The 12,649-nt window shown below is 45.9% G+C and overlaps 1 protein-coding gene across 3 annotated transcripts in view; it reads right to left on the bottom strand.

Moving 5' to 3' along the window:
* Positions 1–2,693, bottom strand: part of LOC121657791 (glutamate receptor 1) — a 119,964-nt gene extending 117,271 nt beyond the window's left edge. For 2 of the 3 annotated variants that reach the window (XM_042013887.1, XM_042013886.1), the window contains exons 1-2: positions 2,403–2,691; positions 144–281 (exon numbers count right to left, since the gene is read on the bottom strand). In XM_042013887.1, the coding sequence (XP_041869821.1) occupies positions 144–281; positions 2,403–2,484 (220 nt within the window). In that variant the 5' untranslated portion in view covers positions 2,485–2,691. Of the gene's footprint in view, positions 1–143; positions 282–2,402 lie in introns of all 3 variants that reach the window. The other variant, XM_042013888.1, reaches the window with a different exon arrangement.
* Positions 2,694–12,649: the final 9,956 nt, after the last annotated feature.

Below are 12,649 nucleotides of genomic sequence, written 5' to 3'. Positions count from 1 at the left end.
TATGTTTGGGGTTTTCTTGCCTGGACCCTAAAGGCGAGATGCACATTTGGAGCAAGAGGTCCCATATTTCAGACAGGAAACAAACCCAAGTCAGGAATAAAGCACCCAAAGTAAGGCAGAGCACGGTGGACGCTGGTACTTACAGGTGTATGTCATTTCAAAGCTGTCACTGATGTTCACAATGTCGATCTGGGGAAGGAGCTTAGGGGGTTCCGTGAGCTGAGACAATGCAAACCTAAAAGCCGCATGTTCCTGGGACTGCTGATTAGGAAATAACCCCCCTGGGGAGAAAAACAGAGCAATAAGAAGAAAGGTCTTAAGAACATTCGTATTAGAAACATCATCAGTCCAAAATATTCCTGCGAGCAGAGCCTACAGCTCCGCAGCCCAGGGAGTGCCTCTCAACTCGGAAATCCTCCAGCACACAAGACCCAAGGGTTTTGTGCCCGCTGCAGACAGGATAGGAGCAGAAAACCTTTCCAGTATGTGTGTTATGTAACCCTGGATCACATACAGGAGCCCTGATGCATCCCCAGGCCAAGCAGCCTGCAGGATAGGGATAATCCATGGGGTGTGGCTCAGCCTCCTCACCCCCCGTAACTTCAAGCACGAGGAATGGTAATGCTGTCAATATTACCTCAGTAAAGGAAGAATGAGAGCCTTCCTTCCTCCCCTCGCTTGTCATGAGGCTCAGTTTAAGCCCTGCTGACTAGGAGGAGAGGTTTGCTACAAGAGGGTTGCAGGGGTTCCCCCACACTGAGGGACTCTGGGGTGTGGGGCAGCCTGGCTGAGCCGGGCACAGCACTGGGTGAATGGGGACAGGGCTGTGAGAGCCACAGTGACACGGGACTGTGACCAAACGACTGCTGCTGCTGGAGGCTTGTTGCACAGGAAACACCTGAATTTAACAGGTGACAGTGGCCAAATTCAAACTGGGGAGGAAACTTAAAGCTTGACCCTCAAAGGAATCAATCGAAACAGAAGCACAGACAAGCGCAGAACCACAGAATGATACAAACAGGATAGGAACTGGGACCGGGCTGGACCAAAGCTCAGAGCATCTCTTCCCCCATGGATCTGGAAAAAAGTGCAGCAATAACCCAGCCCTAGGAAAAGTTTCCTGTTGCTCCCCCAGCAGGAACCTTGGCTTGCAGCAGATCCCTTCACAGCCTCCAGAAAGATGCTATTAAATTCGGCCTGTCTTGCAATCTATACGCATTTAAAGAGAGCGCTGCTACTGGCATTTCAGGAGGAGGGAAACAAAGCACTTAGCAACAAGGGAGAATTAAAATAAAGCTGCAGAAAGTATCGATGCCCAAGATGACTTGAGGAAGAAACAAATAGGCAAGGACCTGCCATCAACGTCACTTTGCACATCTTTAGTAGAGGGGGCATCTCCTTGTGTGAAAAGGGCTATTTGTGCACCAATATCCCCCCACCTCCCCCGTTCCTCCCACCCCACAGCCTAATCATGGATATCGGAGGAATCAGATGCTCGTAGCCAAGTTGTGTTTGTTGAAAGGCAAAAAATCTGGGATTTTGCACAAATTTGGGGTAAAGGGGAGACAGGAAGGGAGGGAGACAACGATGCAGCATCAAGAGCAATAAAAGCACTGATTGTGCAGCTGGACTCAGGCAGGAGTTGCCTGAACTTGGTGGACTAGCAATTGGTTGGCATTGTAAAGAGAGGGGAGGCGGGAAAGAAAACCGGCGTGCACGGGAAGGGAATCTGGGGCTAGGTTGCAAATGATCAGCAGTAAAGATCAATGGGAGAGTAATAATAAACCCAGGCAAGGAGGGAGAGGAGCACTGAGAAGTTACAGGAAGGGAGGAAGGAATCAAACAGGCACTGCTGGTGTGGAGGGGAAGCAAGTGGCATGAAATGGAAAGAGACTTCAATGCAAGATCTTCTTCCAATAGCTTTGCCCTTATTCTTTAGCAATAACAACAGACAGCGTCTGTTTGCTACCTCCCGTCCCAGTTACCTACAGATGAGAGCATCCTCACAAAAACGTATCAGGCAACCACCGATTTTGCAAATGCAGCAACACACAATGGCAACCCAGGCATTTCTCAGGGCAAGAAACAGATATTTTATTCATACTTCCTCCATTTCAGAGGCACTTTTCTCCCTCTGTGTTGAGGTGTGTGTGCGTGCAGGCATTTATTCCCAATCTTCCCCTCCCCCAAAGCCAAATTGATCCATCTCTGCTCCGGCAAAGCTGGTATCAACGCACACATCCAGCCCTCGCAATTCATCCCCTCGCTCTCGCTCTCGCCCTCACACACATACACACACATTTTGCCTTTGAAAGCACACAAACGGGTCCGTTTTCCCCCACCACCCCCCTCTCCACCCCTACCCCCTCGCCAGGGACCATCATCCCCAGCCCCGCACTCACCTATTTGGATATTGTTGGGGAAATTGGCCCCTAACACCGCCCCTAGGAAACTGGTGCAGAAGAAGGCAAAAATGTGCTGCATATTCCCTTTTGCATTGGCGAAAAAGAAGCCCAGTTCCAAGCATAGATTTGATTTTTCCCCCGCTCTGCTCTCTTTAGCTGCCTCCGCTGCGCCTCCGGGGTGCGCGTCTCCCTCGCTCCGAATCCAGCGCTGAGACTGCCGCTGAGCAGCGCCTGGCAGCAGGATTAACTGAGCCCCGAGAGAAAGAAAGAGAGCCCGCTCCTCATCCACATCCCTCCCCCGCCACACACAACACACACGCACACGCCAGGCGCTTCCACCCAGCTCCTTCCCCTGCTCCCAGCTGGAGCTCAACAGCTGGGCACCGCATCCCCCCCGACCCCGGCTCTTCGCCCGAGGTTCTGGCTCGGGGCTCTAAGGGCAATTCCCACCTACCCCTAAATTCCCAGCTTTCCCCCTCAACTTCTCTTTGGCAGGAGCTCAAAGGAACCTGTGAATCAGTAGGTGGCAAACTCCTCTAGAGAAAGGGCTGAAACTCATCTGCCTGTGATCCATCGCTTCCCAACCTGGGCTCTCACCCCTGGGTCCAGGAGTTGAGCCGATCGCTCCCCGGAGCCTGGCTCATTAGGATAACAAAGAGGGTCCTGCAAATGTGCCTTGGAAGGAAGGATTTCAGAGCAACAAACAAGAGATCCTGAAGGATTAAAAAAAGGAAACCCCTCATCACCTTTCTCATTGATTTTTCCTGCCCACTGTTAATGTATGAGGCTTTTCACCACTGCACTCGATGTGGAAGAATCTGTACTCACCAGTACCATCAGACAGGGAATTCTTCTGAAATTAGGGGGCTATCTTAGCCTGGATCATTTCAGAAGCTGTTTCATGGCAGTTCTAGCGAGGTTGGAGCTTATTGACCATAAGCAGCTTTGCTCAAAAACAAAAGGACGAGCAAAATAAAGGTGGAACCAACACAACCCAGCTCCTAGGCACACCTTGGGATTTGGAAATTTTTGTAGAAGAACTGTGGTGAACACAGAGACATAGCCACAGCCACCTCAGAAAGGAGAGAAAATTCACCCATTTCTCCCTAAAGTCCCAAACCAAACTTGAGGCCATCCATTCCAGAAACTGAAATCCCATGTCCAGGCCCAGAGATTCCGCCCTTGCTGTTTCCAGGCTTGATATGCACAAGGGGTCCATAGCAGAGACGAAACACAAAGAAAAAGGGGATGTTTGGGGCAGAATTAGAAAAGACTCAGATGCCCTGTGCCCTGGTTTGGTGTAGGGTCCCTTGCCCTGGTCCCCTCTCCCCATCTCCAACTGTGTGGTTAAACTGGAAGAACACCAAAGAGTGGTGACCAATGTTTAAAGGCCCAGAACTGCTCCTGCGTAATGAACTGTTGGATAGATGAGCACACTGCAGAGTGGGATAACTGAAATGGGACTTGGCCAAGCCTGCAAGATCTGCAGCAGCACAGAAATGTTCCCAGTCGGCCGCAGGACACAGGTGTGACACAACTTTATGGTGCAGGGATAACACTACTCTTTATACCCTCAGGCCTTTGCTGAATCTCCGCAAATAAAGAGTTTGGGATCTTTAATATCTTCCTAGACAGTTTTATGGATTTCACTGTGACTTCTAGGATGACAAAATGCTTAAACACCCACATCAATGCCAGAGTTGGTGTGGGGTCTCGGAACTGTACTCTTTGCATCAGAGAGGAGTTGCACTGATGCCTGGAACTCAGTGGCTTCTTACAGGACAGTCTGTAGAGTTACACTGCACAAAACAGAGCCCAGAAGATTTGCATGTTCCTCATGGCAAGCAATGAAACATCCTTCTAGGATGGATTCTTTTTTCTTTTTTTCCCCAAACCACTCTTTCCCAGGTGACCAGGCAATGACTCTTGGTGCCAGGTTCATTAGAGAAATCATTCAGGCACTCAGGAATCAGATAAGGGCAGCCAAAGGATGTCTTGACCCTGTCACTTCCTGGGTGACCTTCAGCCCAAAGTCACATCCCAGTACAAAAAATTTCCCATCTGCTGTTGATAGGAACACCTTCACCAGACTCCCATTTCACTCCCTGTATAATTAAGCAATACTGATTTGAGGCTAAAATAACCTGCTGATTCGTTTTATGGGATCTTGCTTTCCATCCAAAATTTAATAGAAACAGCTGCATTTCTAATCTGAAGAAAGGCACTGAAGGATAACCAGTGCAACAGAAAGATGCCAGCACGTTTTCCAAACTCCCAAACAGCCTACCTGATAACAATAATAGTAGCCATAACAATAAAATATTATAATAGCTTGCAGAAAGCTTGCACAGTCGCATTAATTAATAATGCAGCTTTTGTCTATAAACCTCTCAAAATGCAGGTGGCTTAACAAGGGGAACCTCACCACAGTGTAACAAGATAAGTAGTAATAAGATCATTATTTTAAGAAGGTATTCATTTCCGTTTTCCCTAGAGATAACAACATTTTATTCGGCGTTTGTTAGCATAAGTATGTTCAGAATTAACTCTAGGTGCTCTGAAGGTTCTTTAAGTCAACCTGAAAGCAATATAACTTCTGAGCTTCTGGCTAAAAAACAAACTGAGTCTTGGGAAATAGATGAAACTCTTCAACTTCACAAGAATAGTCACAACAGAAAGACAGATCAATCCACCAATCTTCTGGAAGAACACAACTGAATTATCTTGATTCCTGAAAAAACTGAAGGAGCTTTTTTCTCCTTTCAGATTTCAGGAAACAATGAAAATCATACAATACAGAATACAAGTATATTGCACAGCTCCATCTTAGTCAGGAGCAACTGAAAATATGAGGGATGGAGTTTTTTGAAGACCTGTATTTTGACTCCAACGTTTCTTAAGACATAGGTGGGACAGTTGGGTATCTGGTGGTCAACAGGGAACATCCAACATGATTTTGTGGGATTAATTCATACAAAGTGTGAAGAATTAGGTAAATACACATCTGAGAAAAAAAAAAAAAACAAATGAAAAAAGCACATCAAACTTAAGAAATGTTAAAAAGACATCTTGAAAGAGTGTAGCTGGTTCACTTTAGATCTTTGCCAGACACGAGAATAAGAAAATGGCTATGCCAGAGCTACTGCTGCCCTTGTGTTCTGTCTGCAGCTGACCTTGCTGTACTGGGCAAGAACCTTTGTTCTCACCCATTTCTGCTCCGAAGTTTTGCTTGGAGCCAGAGAATTTTGGCTCTGAGAAGGATGTCTGCTGCCTGCCTCGTTGCTCTGCTTTGCATGGCTCGCAGTTGTCCACCCGAGCAGCGTGGTCTGCTCTCGCTATCAGAGTTTTTGTTTCCAGGATGGCAAATCAGCGTTTGTTGCAGCAGATATATTTCTGTACCAGAAGCCTTGAAAAAAACAAAGGAGTCATTCACATGCAGAAGCCTCCAGCCTTGAAAAATGAGGAAATCAACAGAACTCGGCATCCGTCTGACCTCCCAGCAGAATTATTTCCCCCTGTGCCCACTGTGTTTTACATGATGCTCCTGAATGCCTTTAAAGAGGCTATTAAAATAACTATTTCCAAAATTCCTTTTATTTTCTATCTGGATAACCACTATAGGAGGCTTTTTATAAAGAGCAAAAATGTAATTATAGCGATTAATTTAAATAAACTCCAAACAATGCAGAGTCTCATATGGTTTTCACAGAGCCTTGGCATAAATGAATGCTGATGGAGTGACACCACATTTCTCTGCCTGCCTTGGTCACCTCGATTTTGCTATTTTGGATCATGTACTGCTCAAGGAATGATTGTAGCACAGGCTCTGAGAGGAGAGACTCTGGAAGTTGAACATCAGGCATTTGCTTCGATCCTTAAATCTGGAAGGTATTATTTACACTGAAAACCATCATTTACAAACTCGATTCACCTGATAATTTTTGGTAGAATCTCCTTGACAAAAACAGCCTCAGCAATGTTTGGTATCAGGGAGAAAAATCTTCCCTCATCTTCAGTGAGTTAAGCTGAGGTGTCCATGGACCCTCTCTCTTTTACACAGCAGCTGGAGCTGTCAAATGAACAATTTTGACACAGCAGAAGCAACTCAGAGAAGTTAAGGGAAATACGAGTTTTCCAGTGCGTACTAAAAATGGGAAGATGTGGAACAGGAACAGCTCTTGAGGTGATGACAGCTCCAAGCAGGTCCTGACTGATGCCACACATCTAGGGGATGATGTCTTAAGGTCACCAGATATTGTTTATTAATGTACTGACTCCTGATGGGGAAAGCCTGATGCGGACAGAAACTGGGGAAAGTCGGCTTTTTCCACAAACTGTACGAGAATGTGCTTCTGTTGTCATAATGATCAGCCTATTACCATATTTATAAGAAATTCTTGCTCACTCTGGGATAATTAAGTAAGTAAATGGACTGGAAGATAAACCCGTCAATCAGAGTGGCACTGCAAACACTGTGCACCCTTCAGCTGGAAATTCATGAGCAGCAGCTGGCAAAGGGAGCTGTGCCTTGGCTGGGAGCAGCCCTGGGCTATGACCAGTCTGGGGAGGGCTGGGGGCTCCAGTGCCACCCAGCACTGTTGGATGGGGGGGTCTTTGGCTCGACATGGCTAGGGGCTTTCTTAGAGTCAGGGAAGGGAGTAACCTGTGCGCTCAGACCAGGTTGAATAGGCTACAAATTCAGATCTGCAACTTTGTTTTCTCAAATTAGTTGTTCCACCATCAGCTGACCTGTTGAGGGTGTGTTTGTGTCCATCAAATGGACTTGCAGTGCTCAACCAGGGGCTGTTCTGATAGACAGTGACGCAACCAGTCCTGCATGGATAAATATTTCCATGAGCCCTCACGAAAACACTGCAAACTCTCTGTGACGAATCCCAGCTGACCCCTTTACTGACTCCCCGGAAAGAAAACTTCACCATCTGCAACCCCAAACCCACTCTCTTCCTCATACATGGAAGGCTGCTAGCACACTTTTTTTTTTCCTCCTGGTGAATGGTAGATTTATAACTACTTATAGAATCACTCTGTGCCCTAGTCTCAGTTTATGCTCTTTGCTGAGTCATAAACATAAATCAGAGATGTGGGTGGATCCCTGTTTGTTATTAAAGCACCTTATGTTTCTCTAATCCTCGCCAGAGGAAGCAGAAATTACTGGTAATACCTTAAAGTTACAGTAAGTTGTTGGAGAATATAAAATCCCCCCAGATTATTGCCACAGTTTGGCTGTCATGTTATTTTCTCATTGAATGGAAAACCAAATAAATTATAAGTATTAAAAAAAATTGTTGAAAATATATGCTAGAAGTTTATTTACTGTGAAAAGGCAGACACAGGGGATGCAACCTCAATCAGGGATTCTGATTATCAATAATTCAGTCAAATGTTCATATACATGATAAAGTTTTCTTTCACTCAAAGTTCCCAAAACATTGTGAATGCTCCAGATGATGTCGAATAATGATAGAGGTGATTATGCAGTTTAATATTGATATACGAATCAACCCTCATTTTTAATCCCTGGCATCGAACTCAAGATGTGCAGAAAACAAACGTGAAATGAGGAAGATAAAAGGATGCTGATTTAGGAAATTAAAAAAAAAAAAAACCCAACCCAACAACCCAAAAAGCAGCAGCAGCAGCAATTGCCACAATTCAAACAGCCTTACAAAGATTCCATCATTGCCATCTGGCTCCACGGCTCTCAGGCTGCTTTGCTAACACACAAGATAAACAAACATGTGGGCTGAGCTTTAGGGTGGCTGATCTTGGCCTTTCCAATAGTCAAAGGACTCGAAGTTTTGAACTGGAGTGTCTGAATCAAGAAAAGAAGCATCAGTTTCCAGTCCTTGCATCACATCCTACTGGAGCAGGCTGCCAGCTACCAGCTGGGAAGGGGGAAGTCTGTGCACAAAGGAGAAAACTTAAAAAATCACCAGAATTATCAGTGTCATTCTGTCATGAATTTCTGCAATCAATACAGATATTCATGTCACTTCTCTTCATTCTTTAATTTCTACCCCTGCTCTATCTCACAGGGAAATGAGAATTTCGGTGTTGGATCAAATCACACAAAATCCCACTGAGTGTCTCAGCCTCACACACATCATGGTCTGCAGCACATTTGCAGTCTGTATTAAATGGGTTGGATTTCACAATTCCTCTGATTGGAGATAGACACCTCTGAACAGTCTACAGAGAGCTTTGCACATGTGGACCATGCACAAATAATCTGAACTCCCCCAAAATACTGTCAGAAGAAAACCTCATTGAAATACAAAATACCATTATGTAATTTTATATGAAAAGTTGTTTAAATTCTTGAAGGATGTGAAAGTGAAATGTTTTTGGTTTCAACTCAGAAGGGGAATAAATTGGGATTTGCAGAGTTTCTGAACAAACAGGTCATCAGCCACACATCCATTCTTGGAGAAACTACGGAGGAGAAACAGAAAGGCTTCAGGTTGGGACACAGGAAATCATTTGAGCTGTGGAGACGATAATGCAGACTGGCACCACTCAGCTGAAAGGAGCTGAATGGGGAATGGAAAGATCCAGGTAGTCAAAGTACTGCCTGGCCCAGACACCCTCCATCAGATGTGTGTTTGATCCTCTTCCATAGCTCCAAAACCAGTTTTTAAGTTCCACCACGTAATGTTCTACAAACGTGTGGCAGAGGTGCACAGCAGTGGGATGCCCCAGCTTCTCATTTCTCTGTCAAAGCATCCAAGCCCTCCATGGCATGGCCAGACTGTCACCTCTGACAGAGGACATTGCTGCCAGCTCCAGAGGTGGGTTACTGCAGGGGGAAGGGGAGGCACTCAGCAGCAGCTCTTGGTCTCCCCGATGCAATGGGCTGGTGCAGGGGCACTGCCTGCTACACACACTCACCAGCAAGGACTCCAGCTCAGCCACCACTGTCAGGCTGCTCTGTTTGGACAAAGAGCTTTAAAGCTTACTGGAGGAATCTGTAGGTTATCTATAATTTATCCTCTTCATCCTTTAGACACCAAAGAAATGGCAGTGAGCTAAGGATACATCTGAAATGAATTATTATATTATCTGTCATTTTAAAAGAATCATCCTGTTTTCCAGGTTGGAAGAGAGAGATAAAGGATATAGGCCCTGTTATGCCAAGTGTTTCTGGAGGTGTCCCGTGTTAAGGACTTTTTGTACTCATCAAGGTCTGCGAGCCCTGAGCCTCTCTGTACATCACAAGCACAGATCAGTGCTGTGTTACAAACAGAAGGCCAGACTCCCTTTGTACTCCCAAAAACTGATCAAGACAGAAAGAACAGCACACAAACACCCTGTCACCTGGCACACCACAAAGTTTGCAACCCATTGTAGCAACACCTGCAATTAGAGAGTGTGGGAATCAGAAGAGAGCAGATCATTAGTGAGAAACAAAAAGAACAGAGCTGAGGAGCTTCAGTCACAAAAAAAAGAAAAAACATAAAAGGGCAAATAAGATTTTCTTTTCAGGAATATAAAGACACAGTAATTGCTTTAAAAATCTTATATATTTATGTGCATTTGCTTTGGATGCAGTCTAGGACTATTGGGCAACTGCACTGAGTCATGTTACTCAAGAAACCTGAGCTCCTGTTAAGCTCTGCAGAAGCAGCACAATCAACCTACAGCATCCTGTCACCTTGCCCACAGAAAGCTTCGATCATCCTAATCAGCTACTAATGGCCAGTGATGGAAGAAAAAGAACATTTATCCCATCTGAGAGATTGGCACTGGAATCAATTTGCCAGAGCTCACAGAACCCACAAGAGGGCTGGGACTGAAACACACTGTGCATCTCTGCCACAGGAACTACAGGAAAGTCCCCAAGCATGAAAACCTCGTGTACTTGTCCTCTGCCCACGTCTCGTAGGAAAGCCCCCAAGAGCTGTTGCCATCTGTAGCAGCGTGATGACAAGCGGTACACTGCCTAAAACGACACAGGGAACCACAGACATTTGGAAGTGATTCAGGTGAACATGGTGCTGCTTTGTGAAATGAGTGGATTTGTGAGGCTCGCTGATAGCAAGGCTCTGGCTTCTTCTGAACACTGTGCAAACAGCTCTCGTGATGCAAAGGCAGGTTTCAATCTGCTTAGAGCTCACTTTAACTCCAAGGCTGAGGGTAAAAAGAGAGACAACGTGGAATGCAAAGACCTGGTGACCTAATTCATTAATTACAGGCTGCTTTCAGCTATTTGATTCTGCTTTGCTATGTGCATCTCATGGGTTCTTTCCTACATACATCTCTCTTTTCCTCCTTCCTGCCAAGAAAGAGAAGCTATTTAGACTTCCTATCTAGTGTGATGATATCATCTTTATTTATAAATGTTCATCCTTGAAATAAAAGGACGGGGATGATGATGAGTGCTATGCATTTGAATTCCTGGCCCAGGGTTTGTGCTGCAGCCTCAGGAGTTTAGCCGGCCCTTGCTTCCAAGCCCTTCAGATGGTGAGCCACAGGTGCTGGGAGAGCCATCCCTCACTGGCTGCATCCAGAAAGCCATCCTGCCTCCTCCAGCTTTTGCAATGAAGCATTTTCCCCCCAGAGTTTTGATTATGAAATGTCACCGTGGAAACAGTTGGAATATAATATGTGCTTGCTTGCTTTCCCCCACCCTCCCTCCCCTCCCACCAACCTCCTCACTTTCTGAAGTTGTGTTTGCTGTGCAGGAAAAACCCTTCTTGCTCCCCTCCTCCCCTCCTAGACCTGCAAAAGGGAGTGCATGCACCTCACAGTCACCCCCAAAAATATCCCTATTCATTAGTAGCTCCTTGGTACCTTGTAGCAAGGCAAAACCTACCAAACTCAACTGGCTGTTACTGCAGCTACCAGGACTTCACGCCTTCCTCTGTCAAATAATGACTTCTGTAAAATGGCATTATAAAGAGGCTTTGAGCCAGTAGGATCCTGGTCTGCTGTTGCTATAACTGTCACTGCAAGAAAGCCTCTACAGCAAAGCACAGTTCCCCATCACACACCTCTGCTGTCCCCTCTGCTCTGCTGTCCTGTTCCCATTAGTGCTATAATGAGCATACAACACGGACACACATCTTGGTTTTCCTTCTTGTGTCCCACCACCTAGAGGCAGGTCTTTAGATGATGAGTGCTTTGTGCTCTGCCTATGTTAATAAAGCACGATTTCCCCCTAATCATGATTTCTTCCACGATTCTCATCAGCATCGCAAAAGGTCAGAGCTGTCCACCTGGGAGTGGAAAGGTCAGTTCACTGTGGATCTGACACGTGATATCTCGTAGCTCCTGGAATATAATCAGCTCACTTCATATTTATTTTGTGTGACTGCAGCACTATAAAAGAGCGGGGGCTGTTCCAGAGAAATCTTCAGTCTCTTGTAAGGAATGTGCAAGCAACCCCAAGGGAAAATGTGAACTCAAGAGAGCGGTACTGAACAGACCTCTCTGTCTGGCAGAGAATGCTGGTTTGGTTCTCAAAAATGACTTGGGGATTTAGATACCCATTGGTATTCGTTAATTTTTATTTAGATGCCCACAGGTATTTGTTAATTTTAATTAATGGGAATTGCACATAAAAATCCCCCAGACAGTTTTGATAATTTCAGGCAACAGGGCTTTGAGAACTGCAAAGATGGACTCACTTGGAGGGACCCTTTCCCATGCACCAGTCATTAGAAACAGTCCAAAGATACCGTACACAGTCAGGTGTATGTTTACAACAGTGGAGGGAAATCAATAATTTTTCTAATTCAGGAGAAGTTTTGAGCTTCCACTGTGATGTTCATGTACACATCGTTTCCCCAGGAGCTTCACAGCCATGCTTGCACTGGCAGCCAGGTGATGCTGTCGGGGAGGAAGGGGACACAAAAATTGGCTTCTGGCTTGGGAGAGATGGGAAGGCAGGCAGGAGCTCCCCTCACTGCTGGCTCACTGCTGGCTTGGCTAGCCCTGAAGGAAGGCAAGGGACACGTCTTGCTGGCTTGACCAGCTGGAGTTCATGACCTCCTTACCTCCTACAAGGCCCTGCAGGTAACTGTAAAATATTCCTGTTGGCAGTGGGAGTCCCAAGAGTTCTCTGAGGCTGATGCTCTTCAGTACAATGCACAACTTCTGTTTTCCCCCCTATGGCAGCTGATTTGTCAGCAGCATGGAGATGGGGATGCACCCCGTGATGACAGAGCAGGTGTTTCCTGCTCCTCATGCAAGACACAGCCTTCCCAAAAAGTGGCTCACAGTCA

This window comes from Corvus kubaryi, unplaced genomic scaffold (genome assembly GCF_017639235.1).
Source record: "Corvus kubaryi isolate FWS band 111438036 unplaced genomic scaffold, C.kubaryi_AGA036_p1.0 split1-37374, whole genome shotgun sequence".
NCBI classification, from domain to species: domain Eukaryota; kingdom Metazoa; phylum Chordata; class Aves; order Passeriformes; family Corvidae; genus Corvus; species Corvus kubaryi.
This window is presented reverse-complemented; position numbering and strand designations above follow the sequence as displayed.